The sequence below is a fragment of the Triticum aestivum genome, chromosome 2A (genome assembly GCF_018294505.1).
Source record: "Triticum aestivum cultivar Chinese Spring chromosome 2A, IWGSC CS RefSeq v2.1, whole genome shotgun sequence".
In the NCBI taxonomy this organism is placed as follows: Eukaryota; Viridiplantae; Streptophyta; class Magnoliopsida; order Poales; family Poaceae; genus Triticum; species Triticum aestivum.
The window spans coordinates 100670375-100695030 of NC_057797.1; the positions used below are offsets into that span (position 1 = coordinate 100670375).

A 24656-nucleotide genomic window follows, 5' to 3' on the forward strand; every position below is an offset into this window, starting at 1 on the left:
TTGTGACGTTTGGTAGCACACAAAGTGTTCCTCCGGCACACGGGAGTTACATAATCTCATAGTCATAGGAACATGTATAAGTCATGAAGAAAGCAATAGCAACATACTAAACGATCGGGTGCTAAGCTAATGGAATGGGTCATGTCAATCAGATCATTCAACTAATGATATGATCCCGTTAATCAAATGACAACTCTTTGTCCATGGTTAGAAAACATAATCATCTTTGATTAACGAGCTAGTCAAGTAGAGGCATACTAGTGACACTCTGTTTGTCTATGTATTCACACATGTATTATGTTTCCGGTTAATACAATTCTAGCATGAATAATAAACCTTTATCATGATATAAGGAAATAAATAATAACTTTATTATTGCCTCTAGGGCATATTTCCTTCAGGCATCACGCCCATGCTCATGACATCCTGCTCGTGCATACAGAACAATTATACAAGTGTAAATGTGTAAAGCAATTTAACCCACACCAAGATTCTATGCATTATAGCAAATGCTAAACAATTTACCAGATGTGGGTTGTCCACGTTGGTTTTTGTATGCTGTTATACTTCATCCTTGTTAAGAGAACAGAGTCTTTCTTTCCTGCACACAAAAACAATCATGAGACTTAGCATTAACAAAGCATTGATGTTGTGCACCATTCAGATAGGTGATTATGAAGTAAGGATGTTGTGTACCAGGAGCATCGTCCTTAAAATTCATCATTGTGCCCTTGTGTAAGTAAAGCAGACATAAAATTTTGAGTCAATTTAAGAAGGAACGCAATATGTAAAGCAGGCATAAAATCAAATCAGTTTAACAAAAAAAAATTAAGAGTATGAACTATTTATCTGTCTGTTTGAAAACTGCCAGGCTCCTATGCTTACAGACCATGGTAAAGTAAAATCTGAAGTAGAGCTAATTAGAAATGATCATACATATCCCTCTTAAACTTTCTTGGTACAACCAGTTATGTTCCAAGGTCACTATTCTCTTAATGGTAGAGATTTATCCAAGCATTCTTTTGTTAAAATTCTACAAAATTGAGAAGTTGAAGATATTGGAGAAAGATTAATTCCTGAACATATTGAAGAAGCTAAAGATATTGTACTGAGTGTGCACCCAAATAGTGCAGTACAGCAAAAGATGATCTTTTTCTTCCATGCATAAGGAAAAAGGATGGTTCCTTGACTACTAAATTGTTGGTTTATGTTCAGCAAAAGTTGCCGCCATGACACTTTCTAAGCTAGACGCCGCAATGCCCACAATGCATTTTCTTGTGTATATTTAAAAAGTCTCAACATGCTTGGTTTTAGAAGTATGTATATATGTATATAATGCATCAAATAAAGTCAGTCTTGTTCAGTTGTTCTGTTTAAGCAATTGCTAAGGGGAAAGGAAACCAGCCGTGATGATTGAATACATTGTCCTAAAATCAGCTGGTACGAATGATATTCAGGTGAATAACAGGATCATATTCTCTCCATGAGTCAAATAAATTGTCTTAATGTAATATGCTATCAAACTCCAGCAAAGGGCCAACTTCGAAAATAACTATTTCTAGTCAGGTTCAGATGGTACAAAGCAACAATCTCTTAGGCAGTAACTAATTGAACAGTGGGGTGATTTCATTAAATTACTAACTTGTAGCAACATGGCAACGTATATAAAAACATACAGATGGATGATGGAGTAACTCTGCGAAAGGGTCTAGAAACCTTAATTTGATTCAGAGGTCAATCTACCATATTCAAATGTTAGAAACAGGACAGAACTATCCAGGAGAATATACTGTGAAAGGCACTATTTATCCCTTTGAAGGAAGAGTATGATGAGATAGTACATGGTTATCAAGATTAGCTTTTCAAATGACTGCAGACGTTCCTAGTTGACATAAAAAAGCTGGAGACTGAATCATACTAACAGCATCTATGCAATCTAGGGTATGAATCAGAGATCCCTCGTACGTATGTAAATAACTAACACATAGGGCATAAGGCAGAGGATATTTTTTTCACTCTACCGGGACACACCTCCGTGGTCCTACTGGACTATATTTCTTGAAGTAGTGCCCATGGTTTGGGGTTCAGTTTGATCTGAATATGTATCTACACATATGCAAATAGAATGGGGTGTGGGATGGATGGATCGGAAGAGAAGAGACGAGACCTTGGAAGAGCAGCCGTCCCCGTCCAGTCCAAGACCTTGGATTGGGAGGAAGCTCCATGGCCATGGCGGAGCAGAAGCATCTCCGACCAGGCCCTTGACACACGGGCACGGCCGCGTCGTCGGAGGCGCGCGAGCCCTGGGCGACCGTGGCAGATGGATCTGGCCGCCACTCGATCTGGTGGTTCGATCTCCCTGCGTCTCTTCTCTTCTCTTTTCTTCGGGGGAGGCCATGGGCGGCGGCGAGGTCTGAGCGTGGGTGGCGGCGCGTCGAGGGGGGAGCTCGTGGGGGAGGGGGATTTGAGCCCGAGCGGGCATTAGCATTATCACGGCGTTCAACACCGAGGTGGTGTCGTGCTTGGTCCAGACACAAGATTGATGGGCAAGGAGAACTCCGTCGGCGAATGCAGATTCTCTGAGCTTATGCACCCGGTCCTCACTATCCTAACGCTCCATTGTTACTTTAAGATCTGTGCTACACAACTACCTTATTACATGGAATTTTCTCTTTTTTGTTCCTCTCATATAAAACATGTCTTGAACTTCAAACTTTGCAGTACAACATAACTTTGTAACTAGAATGTGAGATAAAACTTTCAGATTTTTTTGTCCGACATAAATATGAAAAATAAGATTTTTTAATCAAATAAATCTCATTTTGTATATTTATGTTGGACCAAAAAATCTGTAAGTTTTATCCCACATTCTACACAGAAAGCTTTGTTGTGCTGCAAAGTTGAAAGTACAAAAACATGTTCTATATGAGAGAAACAAAAAAGAGAAAATTATTTGCACGAATCCTGATGCAGAAATGAGTGGTTGGATAAGGAGTACCCGGGTGCATAGGCTCTAAAACATGTTTTCGCTCCGTCGGCTCCGTCGGCGCCGACGCCAGACCGCATCGCTGCCGCCGCCGGCATGGCCAAGGATACGGAGACGCGGCCCACGTCGGCGGGCGCAGAGGATAGCGAGGAGGTCGAGATCGAGGAGGACTGGAGGTTATAGGAAGGGAGGAGATCGGGAGGAATAACCTGACTCAAGTGTGGTGCGATGTGTTGACGCCGGCAGCACAGAGGAACCGGGGACGAGAGGTCAGATCCAATCGCCCATGAAGACGCCGTGGAAGGTAACTAGCGGGAAGGTTAAATATAGGCTATTTTTTTGGTGGGAACAAAGACCCTAATTTGGGACCTTTTAGCGGGAGATTAAAAATATTAGCGATAACAACACATCACACCTAAATTAGGTGGTGGGAAAGTAATTTTTTTAAAAAAGTAATTATTTTTGGAGGGAATTTTCTAGATTGTAAATATATTTCGAGATGATGGGAATAGTAAAATTTGTTTGTAAAAAGTTATATCGTGGTGAAAAAACACCAAATTGAATAATTATGAAGGGGCGATCCGGCGCCCTCCCCTGTAACGTTCTTGTCGTTGATATTTGTATAGTAGTCGCTATTTGAGGAAGCCAATTAATAAACGAAAAAGAGTTTTCCTGTTTATAGTGTAAAACAATCATCACATGCATTGAAGCAACCGATACAAACGGACGCCACACACACCCCAAGACAAGATACACGAATGCAAGGCATCGTCACACAACCTCAACGACTACCAAACACCTATAAGATGTGCAAAAAAGGGACCTGTTTAGAGCCGACGGAGACCACTAGCACGAGGAGCGATCATTTTGGAAGATGTGTGACGGATATGCCAGACCAAGGACTCCAAGATAATGCTTCCAGGAAGGGCACGACCACGAACATCGCCACTGTTCGATCCGAAGATCAAGTTTTCACCCGGAGTAAGACAGAAGGCGTTGGAGGAACACGACGTCCGCGGACGCCTTCACCGTCAACCAGTGTGCACAGACTGGGTACCAAGGTGCTTCAACCCCTCCGCCGCAAACCCCGGTCCGCCAACCACCCGTAGCCAATTAGGAAGGTGTTGTTTCATCATAGATCTACACTTATGTTGGGATATGTCAAAAATTTGTGCCTTGGTCAACTGTTAGTCAAAGCAACAAACATTTGTCCAGTTCTGAATTACATGTCACAGGAACCTCATGCGACCCTCACTTTAAAACTATTAGGTTATACTCTTGTCTCAAAACATAAATACTGTTGGGATGGATTGATGAGACGGTCGATCTATGCCAGTCTCGATCTCACATTTCGATCTTGAGATGGGGTGATCTCAGCATCTTTCACTTTACCGGAAAATTCGTCGAGGGTTTTGTCCACACCAGAGTAGGTTCAACAAAATCATGTTGTTTTTGTTTAAACGATAAGCATAAAGATTCAGCTGTGTAAATTAAACAACCCCGCATCGCGACGCCTTTACCTGTTGGATCCGTCCTACATCGGATCCACACGCAAGGGGGCGAACGAGCCCTGTTGCCGCCGCCACTGGCACGCTTCACCTAGTCACGCCCTCCAGCAACGGTAGGGGAGGGGATGAGCGGGAGGCGGGGCGCTCGAAGATCGTGATGTTGTTCTACCGTCGTGATGACATGACCTGGCTGATTGTTGACCCTCTCGATGTCGTCGTGATGGCATGACTACTTGTTAGGATCGTGGCAACATGATGTAAAAGCTATGCACTGGGACATTGCTTTTGCGTCTCATATTTAAAGTGTTGCCTTATATTTTTGTTAAATGTGACGTATTAGTTGTGAACTTGGACCTGGTTTACGTAAGTGCAAGCTAGTAGTAGCTGGTACGAATGAAGAATTTGTTTTGGTGCTGTGCATAAGTCAATCCGTGTGATTGTCTCTGTTGTTGCTCCTTGTTGGAGTATCATATGGAGTATGCAAGTTTCAAACTTTATAACTGTGCATGTATAAATCTACAATCCATGTTGACTCCGGCTCAGTCAGTTAGGAAGGGTGTTTAGCAGGAAGGGGGTGAAAAAGTAATTCTTTTTGGAGGAAATGTTCACAATAATTAAATAAATTGGAAACAATTTATTTACTAAAACAGGATTACCCCCGCTTTGTATTACAAAGTAACCAACACTGATAACATCGCAAATCCTAGAGCGAGCAACACAACAAGCCCAAATGAAAAAAGAAAGAAAGAAGAAGAAACAAATGCCCAAGGGGCCCAGATTTGGGCCGAGCGGGCGCCGCCAGACCCCGTCGCCGCGCCACCTCGCCACCAATGGCAACACCGCCGCCCAGCTGATCTCCTGCGCGCCGCCAGGACACACCACCACCGCGTCGGAATGCCGCCGCCTAGGGACACCTCTTGGAGGCGTGCCATCCCGCGCCGGAACACCACCTAGAGGGGAATGGCCAGAGCCACCTGCGTCGGCCGGGCCAGGCCCAGAGGCGGGCGCTGGCGACGGCGGCAGGGAGGGAGGCCTTGGGGAGACGGGGCCGGGGCGCTGCCGGTCGCTAGAGAGAGGGAGGAGGTATGTGTGTCAACTGCCAAAATATATATTTTAGCGAAATATGAGAATATATGTTGCTAAAAATAATGTTACAAAAAATTGCGTATTTGTATGGGTGGTGTAGGACGTTGATACATGTCGATTGTTGGGCGTCATCATCTCCGGGGGGGATGGACAAAGAGCTCGGGAATGGAGCGCACGGGCTTGGAAGCTTTCGACGAAGTCGCCCACAGAGTCATGGGATACGAGTTACCCTAAGCCTCGATAGTGGCGGGGAAGCTTCGATGGTAGGAATGGGACAGCCAGACGACTCTTTGGGACACGTGGACGATGAGGGGAAATTGGCTGGTGCTGGACCCCGGGTTGTACTTGACCTCGGGCCGCGGTCGTCATGCCGACATATGCTACCTACACTACTTAAGTAGGTAAAAATATGCAATCAAATTACTATATAAATATCAGTTTAATTTAAAAAATGTAAAAATAATGAGGCCATTTGGATTGTGGTTTAAAAGTTGCATATAATCAAAATTTGGTCAACGACTTGAAGGGCCACGTCGATCACATATTTCAGTGATATTTTTTTCTATGTGGACATATTTCAGTAATATACGTTATCTCACTTTAAAAAAAAGTAATACTCCTCCTTTCCAAAATCTTAGGCGCTTAACCTTTTTTTATTAAATCCTACAATATTAGTAGTACGCGCATAAGCCTTCCAACCCGTGTTTTTCTGATGTACGGGTTGTTTCTGCTAACTATCGCTAGTACTAGATTGGTCCTATTCTATCACGCCGGTTTCTGCTAACTATCGCTGGAAAAAGTCTAAAAAAACCTTAAACTTGTAGTCGAAAGCTAAATCAAACTCTGAACTTCTAATCCCTGAAATCAGCACACCGAACTCATTCCGGTCTATTTTGAACCTCAACATGTTTTCAATGGGATTGCCGGCAGGTCTGGGCTGCAGCCCGTCGCGACTGGGCCGGCCCACCAGGCGAAGCGTGTTTTTCCTTTTCGTAAGAGGTGATTTAAAAATTTTAATCCAAAAAATGAGAATCAAGGGAATCGAACTTGGGTGCTGGTGCTACAAGAACCCTCCCGCTAGCCAACCTAACCGACAACAATTACATGAAACAAAGAAACACGAAACTATTTAATTACATATCACATCATGCATTTTTTCAAAAAGTGTTCACACTTTAAAAAATGTTCAGGTTTAAAAAAACAGTTCTCGTTTTCAAAATTTCTTTGTGTTTGAACAAAATGTTCATTCCATTTTTTTGACAATTTTCAAGAAAACAAAATAAAATTAAACAATGTTTTGAAACGTACACATTTTTATATAAAAATGGGAACATATTTTTAAAACCTCAAAAAATTAAAGTGTGAGCACTTTATATTTTGTTAAAAAAGGGAACAAATCTAAAATATTTGTTCAGGTTTCAAATTTTTCCGCACTTTAATTTTTTTTCAGATTAAAAAAATCAGTTTTTTCAAAAAAACTTTTAGTGATTTAAAAATGGTTCATGTTTTCAAAATTTGTTTGTGTTTTGTAAAAAAGATCGCAATTCTAAAAATTCGCGAAAATGTTCGGATTTCAATTTTGTTTTGACAATTTTCAAGAAAATGTTTCATAAAGTTTCCGAGATGTTTCCAAATCTCGGCGTTGTTATATGTTAAATAAGGTCGCTATTGTCTATCACATAAATAGCTATCTGTGGGAGTGGCAAGCAATACGAGTTTTGCACCGCCAGGTCTTAAGTTCGACTCACTGTACCCTTTTTTAGACTTTTCGTAAGTCGCGCGTAACGGAGAAAAGGCCCAGTGGCCTTCTGTCACAGCCGAATCCCTGTCAGGTCCATGCGTCACGCATTGTGGGCCGACCCAGTCGCGTCGGGTCGCAACCAAATCCCGGGTTTGAGCTGCCACATCCGCGATCCCTGTTTGGTAATGCGCTCAAGGTTTAAAATAGACCGGGATCGAAGAGTTCAGTGTGCTGATTTTAAGAATTGAAAGTTCCAGGTTTGATTTAGCTTTTATCTACAAATTTAAGGTTTCTTTTATACTTTTTCCAACTATCGCTAGTACTGGAGTATATATGCTATCGGGGTCGCGCGATGTATCAGACGCGCGTTCTGGTGGGTTGCGCCGCGCGAGATCTCCTCCCCCTTTCCTTCGATCCTTTTTTTCTGTTTGCTTCGCTCCTTCGGTTCCGGTGGGTTGCGCCGCGCGAGATCTCCTCTTTCCTTTCCACGCGCCAGACCCTGGTCCTTCAGCGCCGCTGGGTCTCACTCGCCGACTCGCGTGTGGGTGTAGCGCCGGGTCGCGGAGGACGCCACTGCCTGGAGGCATCACCATGGCGTCAGGTCGTAGCTGCGTGGGGCAAGCGCTACACTGCCATCGCATGTGGTCAGTACCAGACCGCGGTCGCGTCGGGCCGCTGCCGTGGCTTGCGGGTCGCCGTAGCTAGGGGAGCGGCGCCGAAGTCAGTCAACGTTGAATCGCCGTGGCGTCCAGGTCGCCCTCACGGCCGGAGAAAAAGCAGGAAGGGGATAATTTCATGTCACATGTACTACCATGTGACAGTAATACTATTTCTTGTTCCATCAACCAAATTTTGCTTTACAATGTATAGAAAAATTTTGCTTTACCATGTGACACTAATACTGTTATGTATGTATCCCTATTGTCTTGTCTTGTGATGCAGCTAGTGATGCTATTGACTAATGCAGCTACTAATACAGATGTTATGTTTTTTTAACAGGACTGGCTTTACGGAGATGAGGCAAAAATGACACGAGATAAGAGCTGGATGGACAGAGAAATAGATTTTGTTTAGTGGCAAACTGGAATGAAGGATTTCTTGAATTTTGCTTTCGATGGTGCTCACCCAGACTCAACAGCACAATGCTGTTGGAAATATGCCCTAGAGGCAATAATAAAAGTATTATTATTATATTTCTTTGTTCATGATAATAGTCTTTTATTCATGCTATAACTGTATTATCCGGAAATCGTAATACACGTGTGAATACATAGACCACAATATGTCCCTAGTGAGCCTCTAGTTGACTAGCTCGTTGTGATCAACAGATAGTCATGGTTTCCTGGCTATGGACATTGGATGTCGTTGATAACGGGATCACATCATTAGGAGAATGATGTGATGGACAAGACCCAATCTTAAGCATAGCACAAAGGTCGGTTAGTTCGTTTGCTAGAGCTTTTCCAATGTCAAGTATCTCTTCCTTCGACCATGAGATCGTGTAACTCCCGGATACCGTAGGAGTGCTTTGGGTGTACCAAACGTCACAACGTAACTGGGTGACTATAAAGGTGCATTACAGGTATCTCCGAAAGTGTCTGTTGGGTTGACACGGATCGAGACTGGGATTTGTCACTCCGTATGACGGAGAGGTATCTCTGGGCCCACTCGGTAATGCATCATCATAATGAGCTCAAGGTGACCAAGTGTTTGGTCACGGGATCATGCATTACGGTACGAGTAAAGTGACTTGCCGGTAACGAGACTGAACAAGGTATTGGGATACCGACGATCGGGTCTCGGGCAAGTAACGTACCGATTGACAAAGGGAATTGTATACGGGGTTTGATCGAATCCTCGACATCGTGGTTCATCCGATGACATCATCGAGGAGCATGTGGGAGCCAACATGGGTATCCAGATCCCGCTGTTGGTTATTGACCGGAGAGTCTCGGTCATGTCTGCATGTCTCCCGAACCCGTAGGGTCTACACACTTAAGGTTCGGTGACGCTAGGGTTATCAGGAAGACAAGTATGTGATTACCGAATGTTGTTCGGAGTCCCGGATGAGATCCCGGACGTCACGAGGAGTTCCGGAATGGTCCGGAGGTAAAGTTTTATATATGGGAAGTTGTTAAACGGGCACCGGAAAGTTTCGGGGTCATACCGGTATTGTACCGGGACCACCGGAAAGGTTCCGGGGGTCCACCAGGAGGGACCACCCCTCCCGGGGGGCCACTTGGGCTGCGTAGGGATAGTAGCCAGCCCCTAGTGGGCTTGGCGCCCCCCCCTTGGGCCCATGCGCCTAGGGTTGGGGGGAAACCCTAAAGGGGGCGCACCCCCCTTGCTTGGGGGGCAAGCCCCCCACCCTTTGGCCGCCGCCCCCCTCTAGGGTTTCCCCTAGAGGGCCGGCCCCCTTGCCCCTCTCCTCCTATATATAGAGGGGTGAGGGGAGGGCTGCTGTACACCACAACTCAAGGCGCAGCCCCTCCCCTCCCCAACACCTCTCCTCCTCCGTACGTGCTTGGCGAAGCCCTGTCGGAGTACTGCTGCACCAACTACACCACGCCGTCGTGCTGCCGTTGGAGCTGCCTTCCTCAACCTCTCCTTCCTCCTTGCTGGATCAAGACGGAGGAGACGTCGTCCGTCCCGTACGTGTGTTGAACGCGGAGGTGCTGTCCGTTCAGCACTTGGTCATCGGTGATCCGAATCACGACGAGTACGACTCCATCATCACCATCCCCTTGAACACTTCCGCACTCGATCTACAAGTGGTATGTGGATGCAAACTCTTCCCCTTGACTCGTTGCTTAGATGAACTCATAGATGGATCTTGGTGAAACCGTAGAAAATTTTTTAATTTTCTGCAACGTTCCCCAACAGTGGCATCATGAGCTAGGTCTATGCGTAGTTCTCTTTGCACGAGTAGAACACAATTTTGTTGTGGGCGTGGATCTTGTCAACTTACTTGCCACTACTAGTCTTTTCTTGCTTCAACGGCATTGTGGGATGAAGCGGCCCGGACCAACCTTACACGTACGCTTACGTGAGACCGGTTCCACCGATTGACATGCACTAGTTGCATAAGGTGGCTGGCGGGTGTCTGTCTCTCCCACTTTAGTTGGAGCGGATTCGATGAAAAGGGCCCTTATGAAGGGTAAATAGAAGTTGACAAAATCACGTTGTGGTTATTCGTAGGTAAGAAAACGTTCTTGCTAGAACCCAATTGCAGCCACGTAAAAGATGCAACAACAATTAGAGGACGTCTAACTTGTTTTTGCAGCGATTGATCATGTGATGTGATATGGCCAGAAGTTGTGATGAATGATGAATTGTGATGTATGAGATCATGTTCTTTGTAATAGGATTCACGACTTGCATGTCGATGAGTATGACAACCGGCAGGAGCCATAGGAGTTGTCTTTATTTTTTGTATGACCTGCGTGTCATTGAAGAACGCCATGTAACTTACTTTACTTTATTGCTAAACGCGTTAGTCATAGAAGTAGAAGTAGTCGTTGGCGTGACAACTTCATGAAGACACGATGATGGAGATCATGATGATGGAGATCATGGTGTCATGCCGGTGACAAGATGATCATGGAGCCCCGAAGATGAAGATCAAAGGAGCTATATGATATTGGCCATATCATGTCACTACTTTATATAATTGCATGTGATGTTTATTATGTTTATGCATCTTGTTTACTTAGGACGACGGTAGTAAATAAGATGATCCCTTACAACAATTTCAAGAAGTGTTCTCCCCTAACTGTGCACCGTTGCTACAGTTCGTCGCTTCTAAGCACCACGTGATGATCGGGTGTGATGGATTCTTACGTTCACATACAACGGGTGTAAGACAGTTTTACACAGCGAAAACACTTAGGGTTAACTTGACGAGCCTAGCATGTGCAGACATGGCCTCGGAACACGGAGACCGAAAGGTCGAACACGAGTCGTATGGAAGATACGATCAACATGAGAATGTTCACCGATGATGACTAGTCCGTCTCACGTGATGATCGGACACGGGCTAGTCGACTCGGATCGTGTAACACTTAGATGACTAAAGGGATGTCTAATCTAAGTGGGAGTTCATAATTTGATTAGAACTTAATTATCATGAACTTAGTCTAAAACCTTTGCAAATATGTCTTGTAGATCAAATGGCCAACGCTCATGTCAACATGAACTTCAACGCGTTCCTAGAGAAAACCAAGCTGAAAGATGATGGCAGCAACTATACGGACTGGGTCCGGAACCTGAGGATCATCCTCATAGCTGCCAGGAAACAATATGTCCTAGAAGGACCGCTAGGTGACGCTCCCGTCCCAGAGAACCAAGACATTATGAATGCTTGGCAGTCTCGTGCTGATGATTACTCCCTCGTTCAGTGCGGCATGCTTTACAGCTTAGAACCGGGGCTCCAAAAGCGTTTTGAGCATCACGGAGCATATGAGATGTTCGAAGAGCTGAAACTAGTTTTCCAAGCTCACGCCCGGGTTGAGAGATATGACATCTCTGACAAATTCTATAGTTGTAAGATGGAGGAAAATAGTTCTGTCAGTGAGCACATACTCAAGATGTCTGGGTTGCACAACCGTATGACCCAGCTGAATATTAACCTCCCTGATGAGGCAGTCATTGACAGAATCCTTCAGTCGCTCCCACCAAGCTACAAGAGCTTTGTGATGAACTACAATATGCAGGGGATGGTAAAGACCATTCCTGAAGTATTTTCTATGCTGAAGTCAGCAGAGGTTGAAATCAAGAAAGAACATCAAGTGTTGATGGTCAATAAGACCACTAAGTTCAAGAAGGGCAAGGGTAAGAAGAACTTCAAGAAGGACGGCAAGGAGGTTGCTGCGCCCGGTAAGCCAGTTGCCGGGAAGAAGTCAGAGAATGGACCCAAGCATGAGACTGAGTGCTTTTATTGCAAGGGGAAGGGTCACTGGAAGCGGAACTGCCCCAAATACTTAGCGGATAAGAAGACCGGCAACACCAAAGGTATATTTGATATACATGTAATTGATGTGTACCTTACCAGTACTCGTAGTAACTCCTGGGTATTTGATACCGGTGCCGTTGCTCATATTTGTAACTCACAGCAAGAGCTGCGGAATAAACGGAGACTGGCGAAGGACGAGGTGACGATGCGCGTCGGGAATGGTTCCAGAGTCGATGTGATCGCCGTCGGCACGCTGCCTCTACATTTACCTACGGGATTAGTTTTTAACCTTAATAATTGTTATTTAGTGCCAAGTTTGAGCATGAACATTGTATCTGGATCTCGTTTAATACGAGATGGCTACTCATTTAAGTCCGAGAATAATGGTTGTTCGATTTATATGAGAGATATGTTTTATGGTCATGCTCCGATGGTCAATGGTTTATTCTTAATGAATCTCGGACGTAATATTACACATGTTCATAGTGTAGATGCCAAAAGATGTAAAGTTGATAACGATAGTCCCACATACTTGTGGCACTGCCGCCTTGGTCACATTGGTGTGAGGCGCATGAAGAAGCTCCATGCTGATGGACTTTTGGAGTCTCTTGATTATGAATCATTTGACACATGCGAACCATGCCTCATGGGCAAAATGACCAAGACTCCGTTCTCCGGAACAATGGAGCGAGCAACCAACTTGTTGGAAATCATACATACCGATGTGTGCGGTCCAATGAGCGTTGAGGCTCGCGGAGGATATCGTTATGTTCTCACTCTCACTGATGACTTAAGTAGATATGGGTATGTCTACTTAATGAAACACAAATCTGAGACCTTTGAAAAGTTCAAGGAATTTCAGAATGAGGTGGAGAATCAACGTGACCGAAAGATAAAGTTCCTACGATCAGATCGTGGAGGAGAATATTTAAGTCACGAATTTGGCACACACTTAAGGAAATGTGGAATCATTTCACAACTCACGCCGCCTGGAACACCTCAGCGAAACGGTGTGTCCGAACGTCGTAATCGCACTCTATTGGATATGGTGCGGTCTATGATGTCTCTTACCGATTTACCGCTATCATTTTGGGGATACGCTCTGGAGACAGCTACATTCACTTTAAATAGGGCACCGTCTAAATCCGTTGAGACGACACCGTATGAATTATGGTTTGGGAAGAAACCTAAGCTGTCGTTTCTAAAAGTTTGGGGATGCGATGCTTATGTCAAGAAACTTCAACCTAAAAAGCTCGAACCCAAGTCGGAAAAATGCGTCTTCATAGGATACCCTAAGGAAACTGTCGGGTATACCTTCTACTTAAGATCCGAGGGCAAGATCTTTGTTGCCAAGAACGGATGCTTTCTAGAAAAAGAGTTTCTCTCGAAAGAAGTAAGTGGGAGGAAAGTAGAACTCGATGAAGTACTACCTCTCGAACGAGAAAGTGGTGCAGCTCAGGAAAATGTTCCTGTGATGCCCACACCAACCGAAGAGGAAAACAATGATGATGATCAAGGTACTTCGGATCAAGTTGCTACTGAACTTCGTAGGTCCACAAGGACACGTTCCGCACCAGAGTGGTACGGCAACCCTGTCCTGGAAATCATGTTGTTAGACAACGGTGAACCTTCGAACTATGAAGAAGCGATGGCGGGCCCAGATTCCAACAAATGGCTTGAAGCCATGAAATCCGAGATAGAATCCATGTATGAAAACAAAGTATGGACTTTGACAGACTTGCCCGATGATCGGCGAGCGATAGAAAACAAATGGATCTTTAAGAAGAAGACAGACACAGATGGCAATGTTACCATCTATAAAGCTCGACTTGTCACTAAGGGTTATCGACAAGTTCAAGGGTTTGACTACGACGAGACATTCTCTCCCGTAGCGAAGCTAAAGTCCGTCCGAATCATGTTAGCAATTGCCGCATACTATGATTATGAGATATGGCAGATGGACGTCAAAACGGCATTCCTTAACGGACATCTTAAGGAAGAGCTGTATATGATGCAGCCGGAAGGTTTTGTCGATCCTAAGAACGCTAACAAAGTATGCAAGCTCCAGCGATCCATTTATGGGCTGGTGCAAGCATCTCGGAGTTGGAATATTCGCTTTGATGAGATGATCAAAGCGTTTGGGTTTATGCAGACTTATGGAGAAGCCTGCGTTTACAAGAAAGTGAGTGGGAGCTCTGTAGCATTTCTCATATTATATGTAGATGACATACTCTTGATGGGAAATAATATAGAATTTCTGGACAACATTAAGGCCTACTTGAACAAATGTTTTTCAATGAAGGACCTTGGAGAAGCTGCTTATATATTAGGCATCAAGATCTATAGAGATAGATCGAGACGCCTCATAGGTCTTTCACAAAGCACATACCTTGATAAGATTTTGAAAAAGTTCAAAATGGATGAGTCCAAGAAAGGGTTCTTGCCTATGTTACAAGGTGTGAGATTGAGCTCGGCTCAGTCACCGACCACGGCAAAAGATAAAGAAGAGATGAGTGTCATCCCCTATGCTTCAGCCACAGGATCTATTATGTATGCCATGCTGTGTACCAGACCTGATGTAAACCTTGCCGTAAGTTTGGTAGCAAGATACCAAAGTAATCCCGGCAAGGAACACTGGACAGCAGTCAAGAATATCCTGAAGTACCTGAAAAGGACAAAGGACATGTTTCTCGTTTATGGAGGAGACGAAGAGCTCGTCATAAAGGGTTATGTCGACGCTAGCTTCGACTCAGATCCGGATGACTCTAAGTCACAAACCGGATACGTGTATATGTTGAATGGTGGAGCAGTAAGCTGGTGCAGCTGGAAGTAGAGCGTCATGGCGGGATCTACATGTGAAGCGGAGTACATGGCAGCCTCGGAGGCAGCGCATGAAGCTATTTGGGTGAAGGAGTTCATCACCGACCTAGGAGTCATACCCAATGCGTCGGGGCCGATCAAACTTTTCTGTGACAATACTGGAGCTATTGCCCTTGCGAAGGAGCCCAAATTTCACAAGAAGACCAGGCACATCAAGCGTCGTTTCAACTCCATCCGTGAAAATGTTCAAGATGGAGACATAGAAATTTGCAAAGTACATACGGATCTGAATGTCGCAGATCCGTTGACTAAACCTCTCTCGCGAGCGAAACATGATCAACACCAGAACTCTATGGGTGTTCGATTCATCACAATGTAACTAGATTATTGACTCTAGTGCAAGTGGGAGACTGTTGGAAATATGCCCTAGAGGCAATAATAAAAGTATTATTATTATATTTCTTTGTTCATGATAATAGTCTTTTATTCATGCTATAACTGTATTATCCGGAAATCGTAATACACGTGTGAATACATAGACCACAATATGTCCCTAGTGAGCCTCTAGTTGACTAGCTCGTTGTGATCAACAGATAGTCATGGTTTCCTGGCTATGGACATTGGATGTCGTTGATAACGGGATCACATCATTAGGAGAATGATGTGATGGACAAGACCCAATCTTAAGCATAGCACAAAGGTCGGTTAGTTCGTTTGCTAGAGCTTTTCCAATGTCAAGTATCTCTTCCTTCGACCATGAGATCGTGTAACTCCCGGATACCGTAGGAGTGCTTTGGGTGTACCAAACGTCACAACGTAACTGGGTGACTATAAAGGTGCATTACAGGTATCTCCGAAAGTGTCTGTTGGGTTGACACGGATCGAGACTGGGATTTGTCACTCCGTATGAGGGAGAGGTATCTCTGGGCCCACTCGGTAATGCATCATCATAATGAGCTCAAGGTGACCAAGTGTTTGGTCACGGGATCATGCATCACGGTACGAGTAAAGTGACTTGCCGGTAACGAGACTGAACAAGGTATTGGGATACCGACGATCGGGTCTCGGGCAAGTAACGTACCGATTGACAAAGGGAATTGTATACGGGGTTTGATCGAATCCTCGACATCGTGGTTCATCCGATGACATCATCGAGGAGCATGTGGGAGCCAACATGGGTATCCAGATCCCGCTGTTGGTTATTGACCGGAGAGTCTCGGTCATGTCTGCATGTCTCCCGAACCCGTAGGGTCTACACACTTAAGGTTCAGTGACGCTAGGGTTATCAGGAAGACAAGTATGTGATTATCGAATGTTGTTCGGAGTCCCGGATGAGATCCCGGACGTCACGAGGAGTTCCGGAATGCTCTGGAGGTAAAGTTTTATATATGGGAAGTTGTTAAACGGGCACCGCAAAGTTTCGGGGTCATACCGGTATTGTACCGGGACCACCGGAAAGGTTCCGGGGGTCCACTGGGAGGGACCACCCCTCCCGGGGGGCCACTTGGGCTGCGTAGGGATAGCAGCCAGCCCCTAGTGGGCTTGGCGCGCCCCCCCTTGGGCCCATGCGCCTAGGGTTGGGGGGGGGGGGGAAACCCTAAAGGGGGCGCACCCCCCTTGCTTGGGGGGCAAGCCCCCCACCCTTTGGCCGCCGCCCCCCTCTAGGGTTTCCCCTAGAGGGCCGGCCCCCTTGCCCCTCTCCTCCTATATATAGAGGGGTGAGGGGAGGGCTGTTGTACACCACAACTCAAGGCGCAGCCCCTCCCCTCCCCAACACCTCTCCTCCTCCATACGTGCTTGGCGAAGCCCTGTCGGAGTACTGCTGCACCAACTACACCACGCCGTCGTGCTGCCGTTGGAGCTGCCTTCCTCAACCTCTCCTTCCTCCTTGCTGGATCAAGACGGAGGAGACGTTGTCCGTCCCGTATGTGTGTTGAACGCGGAGGTGCTGTCCGTTCAGTACTTGGTCATCGGTGATCCGAATCACAACGAGTACGACTCCATCATCACCATCCCCTTGAACGCTTCCGCACTCAATCTACAAGTGGTATGTAGATGCAAACTCTTCCCCTTGACTCGTTGCTTAGATGAACTCATAGATGGATCTTGGTGAAACCGTAGAATTTTTTTTATTTTTTTGCAATGTTCCCCAACAAATGCCCATGTAGGAGATGTTTCTATATTGTTCAGAAAAAGAAAATGGATGTTCCTGAACTTTTTTGATGGTTACCTACAAGTAGTATCTCTCCTGAAGTTTAATCTGATGTGAAATAGGTTCAAACAAGGCACCTCTGTATAGTGTCATATGTTGTGGCAAATGGGAACAGAAGCTAGTGCCCACCACTAATGGTTTGGTGATGAAGAGAAGAGAAGAGTAGTTGTTGTTCTTTTAGTGATGTTGCTATTTTGACAGTGATGCTATGTACAAACTATTGCTATGAACTTGTGGTCTTTTAGTGTTGTCGCTATTTTCATTACTTTGCCATCAACTTATGGTCTTTTGTGTGAACAATCTTTACAAGTATGGTTGCGGAAACTTGTGTGTTGTCATGTTGAAACATGAGTTATATATCTCGGTGAGATGATTTCTTATATCCTACTAAAATCTTGTGTCATATGTCCTTATATATATCTTGATGTAATGGTGTTGATTTGCTGATGAATTCTTGCTAGATATTAGGCTGGGATACAGCTGTTATGTTGCTCAATTGGTGGCTGAAGAGCTGTTTAAATGGAGTCTGGGAGTGTTTAAAACAGCTAGTATGCAGCCTTGATCAATTTCTCTGTTTAACACATAATTTTATATGGAATCTCATTTTTTTTATTAACAACACACATAAATACATACAATCACATCAAGCAAGATATAGAAAAATTAGGAAGAGAATGTGAGGATTTGTTGCTCAGTGCTCACGACTCACCTATGTGAGAAGGGCATTGAGCTTGCCGTCTTTTTGGTGTCGAGGACGACGTTGCTACCGGACAGTGGCGGATCCAAGACCCAGGCCGGGGGGGCCTGGGCCTGGGGCGTGGTGATGAATTACTTCATTGATTGCAGCAAATTGCGCACTGTAGAGGCACTGTAGCAGCCTGGGCCCTGGGTCCGCCCCTGCTATCGGAGGAGGTCAGTAGGGCGAGTGGAGGAGACCCTGGTGGTGCAATAAACCCTAAAGTGAAGGGCTTCCGCGAGTGTGGAACGCTTCGAACGCGCGTAAGCTAGCGTTCCTCCAAGTTGTGGTGCCACCGATGTCCAGTTTGCAAGATATGTGACTAAAATGCAACTTAGGTGCAAGTTGTGATACCTAATGTGTTAATACCTTATAAACTAGTACGCCCCTTTAATGAGATCCTGAGAAATAGTATAATAAATAAAGGAAAAAATCAGGAGCACTGTAGAGAATATCGTTGCAATATCCTGCTCCTTTTTGGCAACACTAGAGGATTGTTGCATCATGTTGTACGTATTACCATGGATGCTGAATTTGTTGCAACTAGGTGATACCCCACGCGTTGCTGCGGGAACTTGTTGTGTTTTTCTTACCGGTAATATAGCAAAATGTTTGAACAATGTCATGGTACGTTAGCATGCCAAACTATCTAAACAGACAATGTTTACATATGAGAAGATGGCAACAAGGCCAGTCAGAAGTTATTAGTTGTTTCAGTGTAATTTTTATTAAATACATACGCTATGGTACTACTTTTTGTAAGATATATAAATTAAATTTGATGCAATAGTTTTTGGATGCAGATTGTGCAATCATGATAAAAAAAACATATTTTGCATACTTCTCCCAAATATCTCCAAAGTGAAAAAATTATTCACATGAACCGAAACATTAATGTTAATGAAAAATAACATCATAACCTGCGATTACCTGGCCCGGTGACTTGAGAATCAATAATGTAAAAATCTTAAAACAAATAATCTTACATCAGATAAATTGACAACCGTAGACTGTTGAATGTCAACGTATTTTTTTTCTTTTCTTGTTCAATCCAGAAGAGATCAAGATGAACATGCCCTCAAACAAATGCAAACTATGATACTCGTGTGAGCCATGTGTCGGATCCCCTATTGTAGTGCCATGTCCATTGGATAACCTGCAATCTGTCAACATGGTTTAAAACACGCAATACTTTGGATAGCCTGCTATCAAGATAGACATGGTTTAACTCGCAAAAAAAAGATGAACATGGTTTAGACCATGCACTTTTTTCCATGTCCAAAGCGAAAATTTTGAACACATGTTCTTTAGAAAAAAACAATTACGGGATCTCTGACCTTCTGAAATTGTATATGATCATGATTTTACAACACCACACAAAATTTGAAGAAGAATGGCAGGGAGTCATCACAGCTCCTTGCCGTCGATTCTGGTGATCGCGAGGGCTGGCGAGGTCGGATGCGGAGTCATGGCCGTCGGATAGCGAAGATCTGAAGGCATCTGCCGATTCATAGAAGAGAGGGAGATAGAGATGAACTGTAGACCAAGAATATCAATCAGACAAAGATTTTCAGTCGCGACAAACGATGGCAATTACCTTGTGATGAGGTGGCGCTGATCCACTCGATCACCCCTATGCGCATCTTCGCCGCCTCCTTCTGCATGATCTAGACGTCACATGTGCGACATCGTGGCCACCAGTGTCGACGCCTGAACATGCCCTACCGAACGCCGCCACACACCACTGCTACTACCTCCGTCGGAGTCTTGTGGAACGGGGAGTCGCCAACCACGATCGGGTAGGAGATGAGGGCGACGACCCAGGTGATGGCTGTGCGGCGGAGGCAGCGTCTTCCACAGACAGCCGGCTAGTCGTAGAATACTTGTATAGAGATGGAGAGATTGATGGGCAATCAATTGACCGAGGAGTTAATTAGCGATCGCGCCGGTTCGATTCAAGAGGCCAAACGCCAAGGAGTTACTATCTGTTAATTAGGGAGATGATAAATACGTGGGGTCATGGCATCGCCAATGGAAGGGAAACGATGGACCTTACCTATTGGGCTTTTTAGTGTCCAGTTTGATTAAGTGTACGTGTAAAGCCCAAGTAAAAAACTGAGTTGGAGGCTTAGCATCGATCGCTATGGTGGGTGAGCGGTAAGGCCGGAAAGAACGAACCGGTATATTGACTTAGCGGTGGCATCTCTTCGTAATTTGCTTAACTTTTAATCGGACGGCTCCACACTCCTCAGCTTTACTGAATCAACGGCTATAACAATTAGAGTGACGTGGCTTCATGAGAAGGCAGGAAAATCACCTAGTGGGGTGCCCCTATTTAGATATAGAAGATATGTAATAGTTATTGCAACACAACAAAGGTGAGGCAAAAAGTCACCCTATTACAACCAATACATGCTTTGTTGCAATATGAAGCCATGTTTTTTGCAACAATGTCACTGACTAGCGCCACATGTCAGAATTGTTGCAATATATGTCTAAATATTACCACAAAGATGTACTTTGTTGCAATACCTAGCCTTTATTGCAACAAGATGATCAAGTCACGCAACGGGACGGAACTGTCACAATATCACTACCATATTACAACGCCGGTGCATCTTGTGGCAATACATGGCTTCTATTGCAACAAAATGAGAACTTAGCGCGACGAAACAAAATTGTGGCAATATGTAGAGCCTATTACCACAAATTAGAATTTTGTGGTAATATAGCTTTTTATTGCAACAAAAGATAGTTGTAGCAATAATTTTTGTTGCAATAGACCGGAATCCTTGTAGTGGAAGTCTCAGATTGGAGGTCGCACAGGGGGTTTATCCAGGTTCAGGCCTCCGTAGAGTAATACCCTACATCCTGCTTGCTTTTGTTATTCATGGTGGAGGATACCTCGTGCGAGGGGTTACAATGGTGTATGAGATTGCTACCGAGAGTTCTCATCTGAGATAAGATGCCCTAGAGGGTTGCCCAACCTCCCTTTATGCAGGGAGGTCTAGGGTTTACACGATTACAAATGTGATATGGGGCGCCGCCGCCCTTGCCTTGGAGGGCACGAAGGTCTCTGGCGCTTCCTTACGGCTTCTTGATGGGGAACGTAGTAATTTCAAAAAAAATCATACACACATGCAAGATCATGGTGATGCATAGCAACGAGAGGGGAGAGTGTGATCTACGTACCCTTGTAGATCGACAATGGAAGCGTTTGGTTGATGTAGTCGTACGTCTCCACGGCCCGACCGATCAAGCACCGAAACTACGACACCTCCGAGTTCTAGCACACGTTCAGCTCGATGACGATCCCTGGACTCTGATCCAGCAAAGTGTCGGGGAAGAGTTCTGTCAGCATGATGGCGTGGTGACGATCTTGATGTACTACTGTCGCAGGGCTTCGCCTAAGCACCGCTACAATATTATCGAGGACTATGGTGGAAGGGGGCACCGCACACGGCTAAGAATATGATCACGTGGATCAACTTGTTTCTCTAGGGGTGCCCCTGCCTTCGTATATAAAGGTTCAAGAGGGGGAGGCCGGACGGCCATCATAGGGCGCGCCAGGAGGAGTCCTACTCCCTCCGGGAGTAGTACTTCTTCCCCAATCCTAGTTGGAATAGGATTCGCGAGGTGGGAACAAAGAGAGAGAGGAGGGGGGCGCCGGCCCCCTCTCTCCTTATCCTATTCGGACTAGGGGGGAGGGGCGCGCGGCCCAGCCCTGGCCGCCTCTCCTCTTCTTCCACTATGGCCCATTAAGGCCCATGTGCCTCCCGGGGGGTTCCGGTAATGAAAGTGCAACTATCCCTAGGTGGTTTTGGTAATTCATAACAACATATAGCTCATTGAGCTAATGTTATTCCAAGATGACTATTTCAGGAAAGCTCAATGATTGGCATGGCATGGATGTGAAAGTGGAACCCTCAAAATGCTAAGGACAAAGGATTGGCTGAAGCTCAAAAGCTCAAGACTCTTCATTTTATATTTCAGTGATCCAAGATCACATTGAGTCTTTAGGAAAATCCAATACTATCAAGGAGGGATGAGGTGTTGCTTAATGAGCCTTTTGCTTCATGTTCTTAGTGATATGCTCCAAAACCCTCAACTACTTTCCCATATCCACATATGACCTAAACCCTAAGCCAAACTCGGTCCTACCGATTCTTTCTATCCGGTGCCACCGAGTTTCACTTGTGATAAGCCACTGCCAAACCCTAGCAATCCGGTTCTACCGATAGGGATCTCGGTCTCACCGAGATGGGATTGCAAACTCTCTGTTTCCCTTTCGTAACTTTTCGGTCTCACCGAAAGAGCGAATCGGTCCCACCGAGATTGCAATGTAAACTCTCTGTTTCCCTTTTGTAACTTTTCGGTCTCACCGAAAGAGCAAATCGGTCCCACCGAGTTTGCCTGACCAACTCTCTGGTTAGCTTATTACCAAACTCGGTCTCACCGAGTTTGTGTAATCGGTCTCACCGAGATTACGTTATGCCCAAACCCTAACCATATCGGTCCTACCGAGTTGCATGTTAGTCCCACCGAAAATCTCTAACGGTCACTAGGTTTACCTTTTCGGTCCGACCGAGTTTGTTGATTCGGTCCCACCGAGATTGGAAAACTATGTGTAACGGTTGGATTTTGTGTGGAGGCTATATATACCCCTCCACCTCCTCTTCATTCGTGGAGAGAGCCATCAGAACACATACACAATTCCAACTCATATGTTCTGAGAGAGAACCACCTACTCATGTGTTGAGACCAAGATATTCCATTCCTACCATATGAATCTTGATCTCTAGCCTTCCCCAAGTTGCTTTCCACTCAAATCTTCTTTCCACAAAATCCAAATCCTATGAGAGAGAGTTGAGTGTTGGGGAGACTATCATTTGAAGCACAAGAGCAAGGAGTTCATCATCAACACACCATTTGTTACCTCTTGGAGAGTGGTGTCTCCTAGATTGGCTAGGTGTCACTTGGGAGCCTCCGACAAGATTGTGGAGTTGAACCAAGGAGTTTGTAAGGGCAAGGAGATCGCCTACTTCATGAAGATCTACCGCTAGTGAGGCAAGTCCTTTGTGGGCGATGGCCATGGTGGGATAGACAAGGTTGCTACTTCGTGGACCCTTCATGGGTGGAGCCCTCCGTGGACTCGCGCGACCGTTACCCTTCGTGGGTTGAAGTCTCCATCAACGTGGATGTAGGATAGCACCACCTATCCGAACCACGGGAAAAACATCCGTGTCTCCAATTGCGTTTGAATTCTCCAAACCCTTCCCTTTACATTCTTGCAAGTTGCATGCTTTACTTTCCGCTGCCAATATACTCTTTGCATGCTTGCTTGAATTGTGTGATGATTGCTTGACTTGTCCTACAATAGCTAAAATCTGCCAATAATTAAAATTGGGAAAAGGTTAAGTTTTTATTTGGTCAAGTAGTCTAATCACCCCCCCTCTAGACATACTTTCGGTCCTACAAGTGGTATCAGAGCTTTGGTCTCCATTTGCTTTGATCTCCATAGCTTTTGGTGGTCATAGCCTTGGTTTCACAACCTAGGAGAGTATGGCGTCTAGCGAGGGAAATTATCACCGTAGAGGTCCTTACTTTGATGGTACTAATTTTGCTAGTTGGAAGCATAAAATGAAAATGCATATTCTTGGACATAACCCCGCCGTTTGGGCTATTGTGTGTGTTGGTTTGCAAGGTAACTTCTTTGATGGGAAAGAACCAAACCGTGAAGCTACCGCAGATGAGTTGAAGATGTTGCAATACAATGCTCAAGCTTGTGATATTCTCTTCAACGGATTGTGCCCCGAAGAATTCAACAAAATCAGCCGTCTTGAGAATGCAAAGGAAATTTGGACACTTTGATTGATATGCATGAAGGTACCGACTCCGTCAAGGAATCCAAGTTGGATGTGCTTCGAAGTCAACTTGACAAGTTCAAAATGAAGGATGGTGAAGGTGTCGCTGAAATGTACTCTAGGCTTGCTCTCATCACAAATGAGATTGCCGGCTTAGGAAGTGAAGAGATGACCGATAGATTCATCATCAAGAAGATTCTAAGAGCCTTGGATGGAAAATATGATACCGTGTGCACATTGATCCAAATGATGCCCAATTACAAAGATCTCAAGCCAACGGAGGTGATTGGGAGAATTGTTGCTCATGAGATGTCACTTAAGGATAAAGAGGAACTTCACAACAAATCAAGTGGTGCCTACAAAGCCTCATGTGAAGCCCCTACATCATCAAGTGAGAAACAAAACTTCAATGAAGAATTGAGCTTAATGGTGAAGAACTTCAACAAGTTCTACAAGAGTAGAAGCAAAGATAGAAGCTTCAAGTCAAGGTCCTACAATGACAAAAGATCTTCTAGTCGAGAGCGAAACTGCTACAGTTGTGGAAGACCCGGACACTATTCCAATGAGTGTACGGCTCCCTACAAGAGAAGAGAAGATTCTCCAAAAAGAAGAAGCAAAGAATCACCACCAAGAGAGAGAAGGAGTAGAGATGATCGTTATGAACGAAGATACTCACGGAGAAGCAAGGATTTGGAAAGGAAGGAAAAATCATCAAGGAGCTACACAAAACGAAGACATCAAGCTCATGTTGG

The 24656-nt window shown here is 45.0% G+C and overlaps 1 protein-coding gene across 3 annotated transcripts; it reads right to left on the minus strand.

The window, feature by feature from the left end:
- Window positions 1–277: 277 nt before the first annotated feature.
- Window positions 278–3266, minus strand: LOC123187799 (uncharacterized). Of its 3 annotated transcripts, XM_044599740.1 has the most exons (5): window positions 3040–3266; window positions 2168–2566; window positions 697–730; window positions 526–601; window positions 278–426 (listed from the first exon to the last, which is right to left on the minus strand). In XM_044599740.1, exons 1-5 carry the CDS (start codon window positions 3082–3084, stop codon window positions 417–419), a joined length of 564 nt encoding a protein of 187 aa, XP_044455675.1. In that variant the 5' UTR covers window positions 3085–3266; the 3' UTR covers window positions 278–416. The 3 variants fall into 3 exon arrangements, with proteins under 3 accessions (XP_044455675.1, XP_044455676.1, XP_044455674.1); XM_044599741.1 differs by lacking the exon at window positions 697–730 and having other exon boundaries at window positions 419–601; XM_044599739.1 differs by lacking the exon at window positions 278–426 and having other exon boundaries at window positions 435–730.
- Window positions 3267–24656: the final 21390 nt, after the last annotated feature.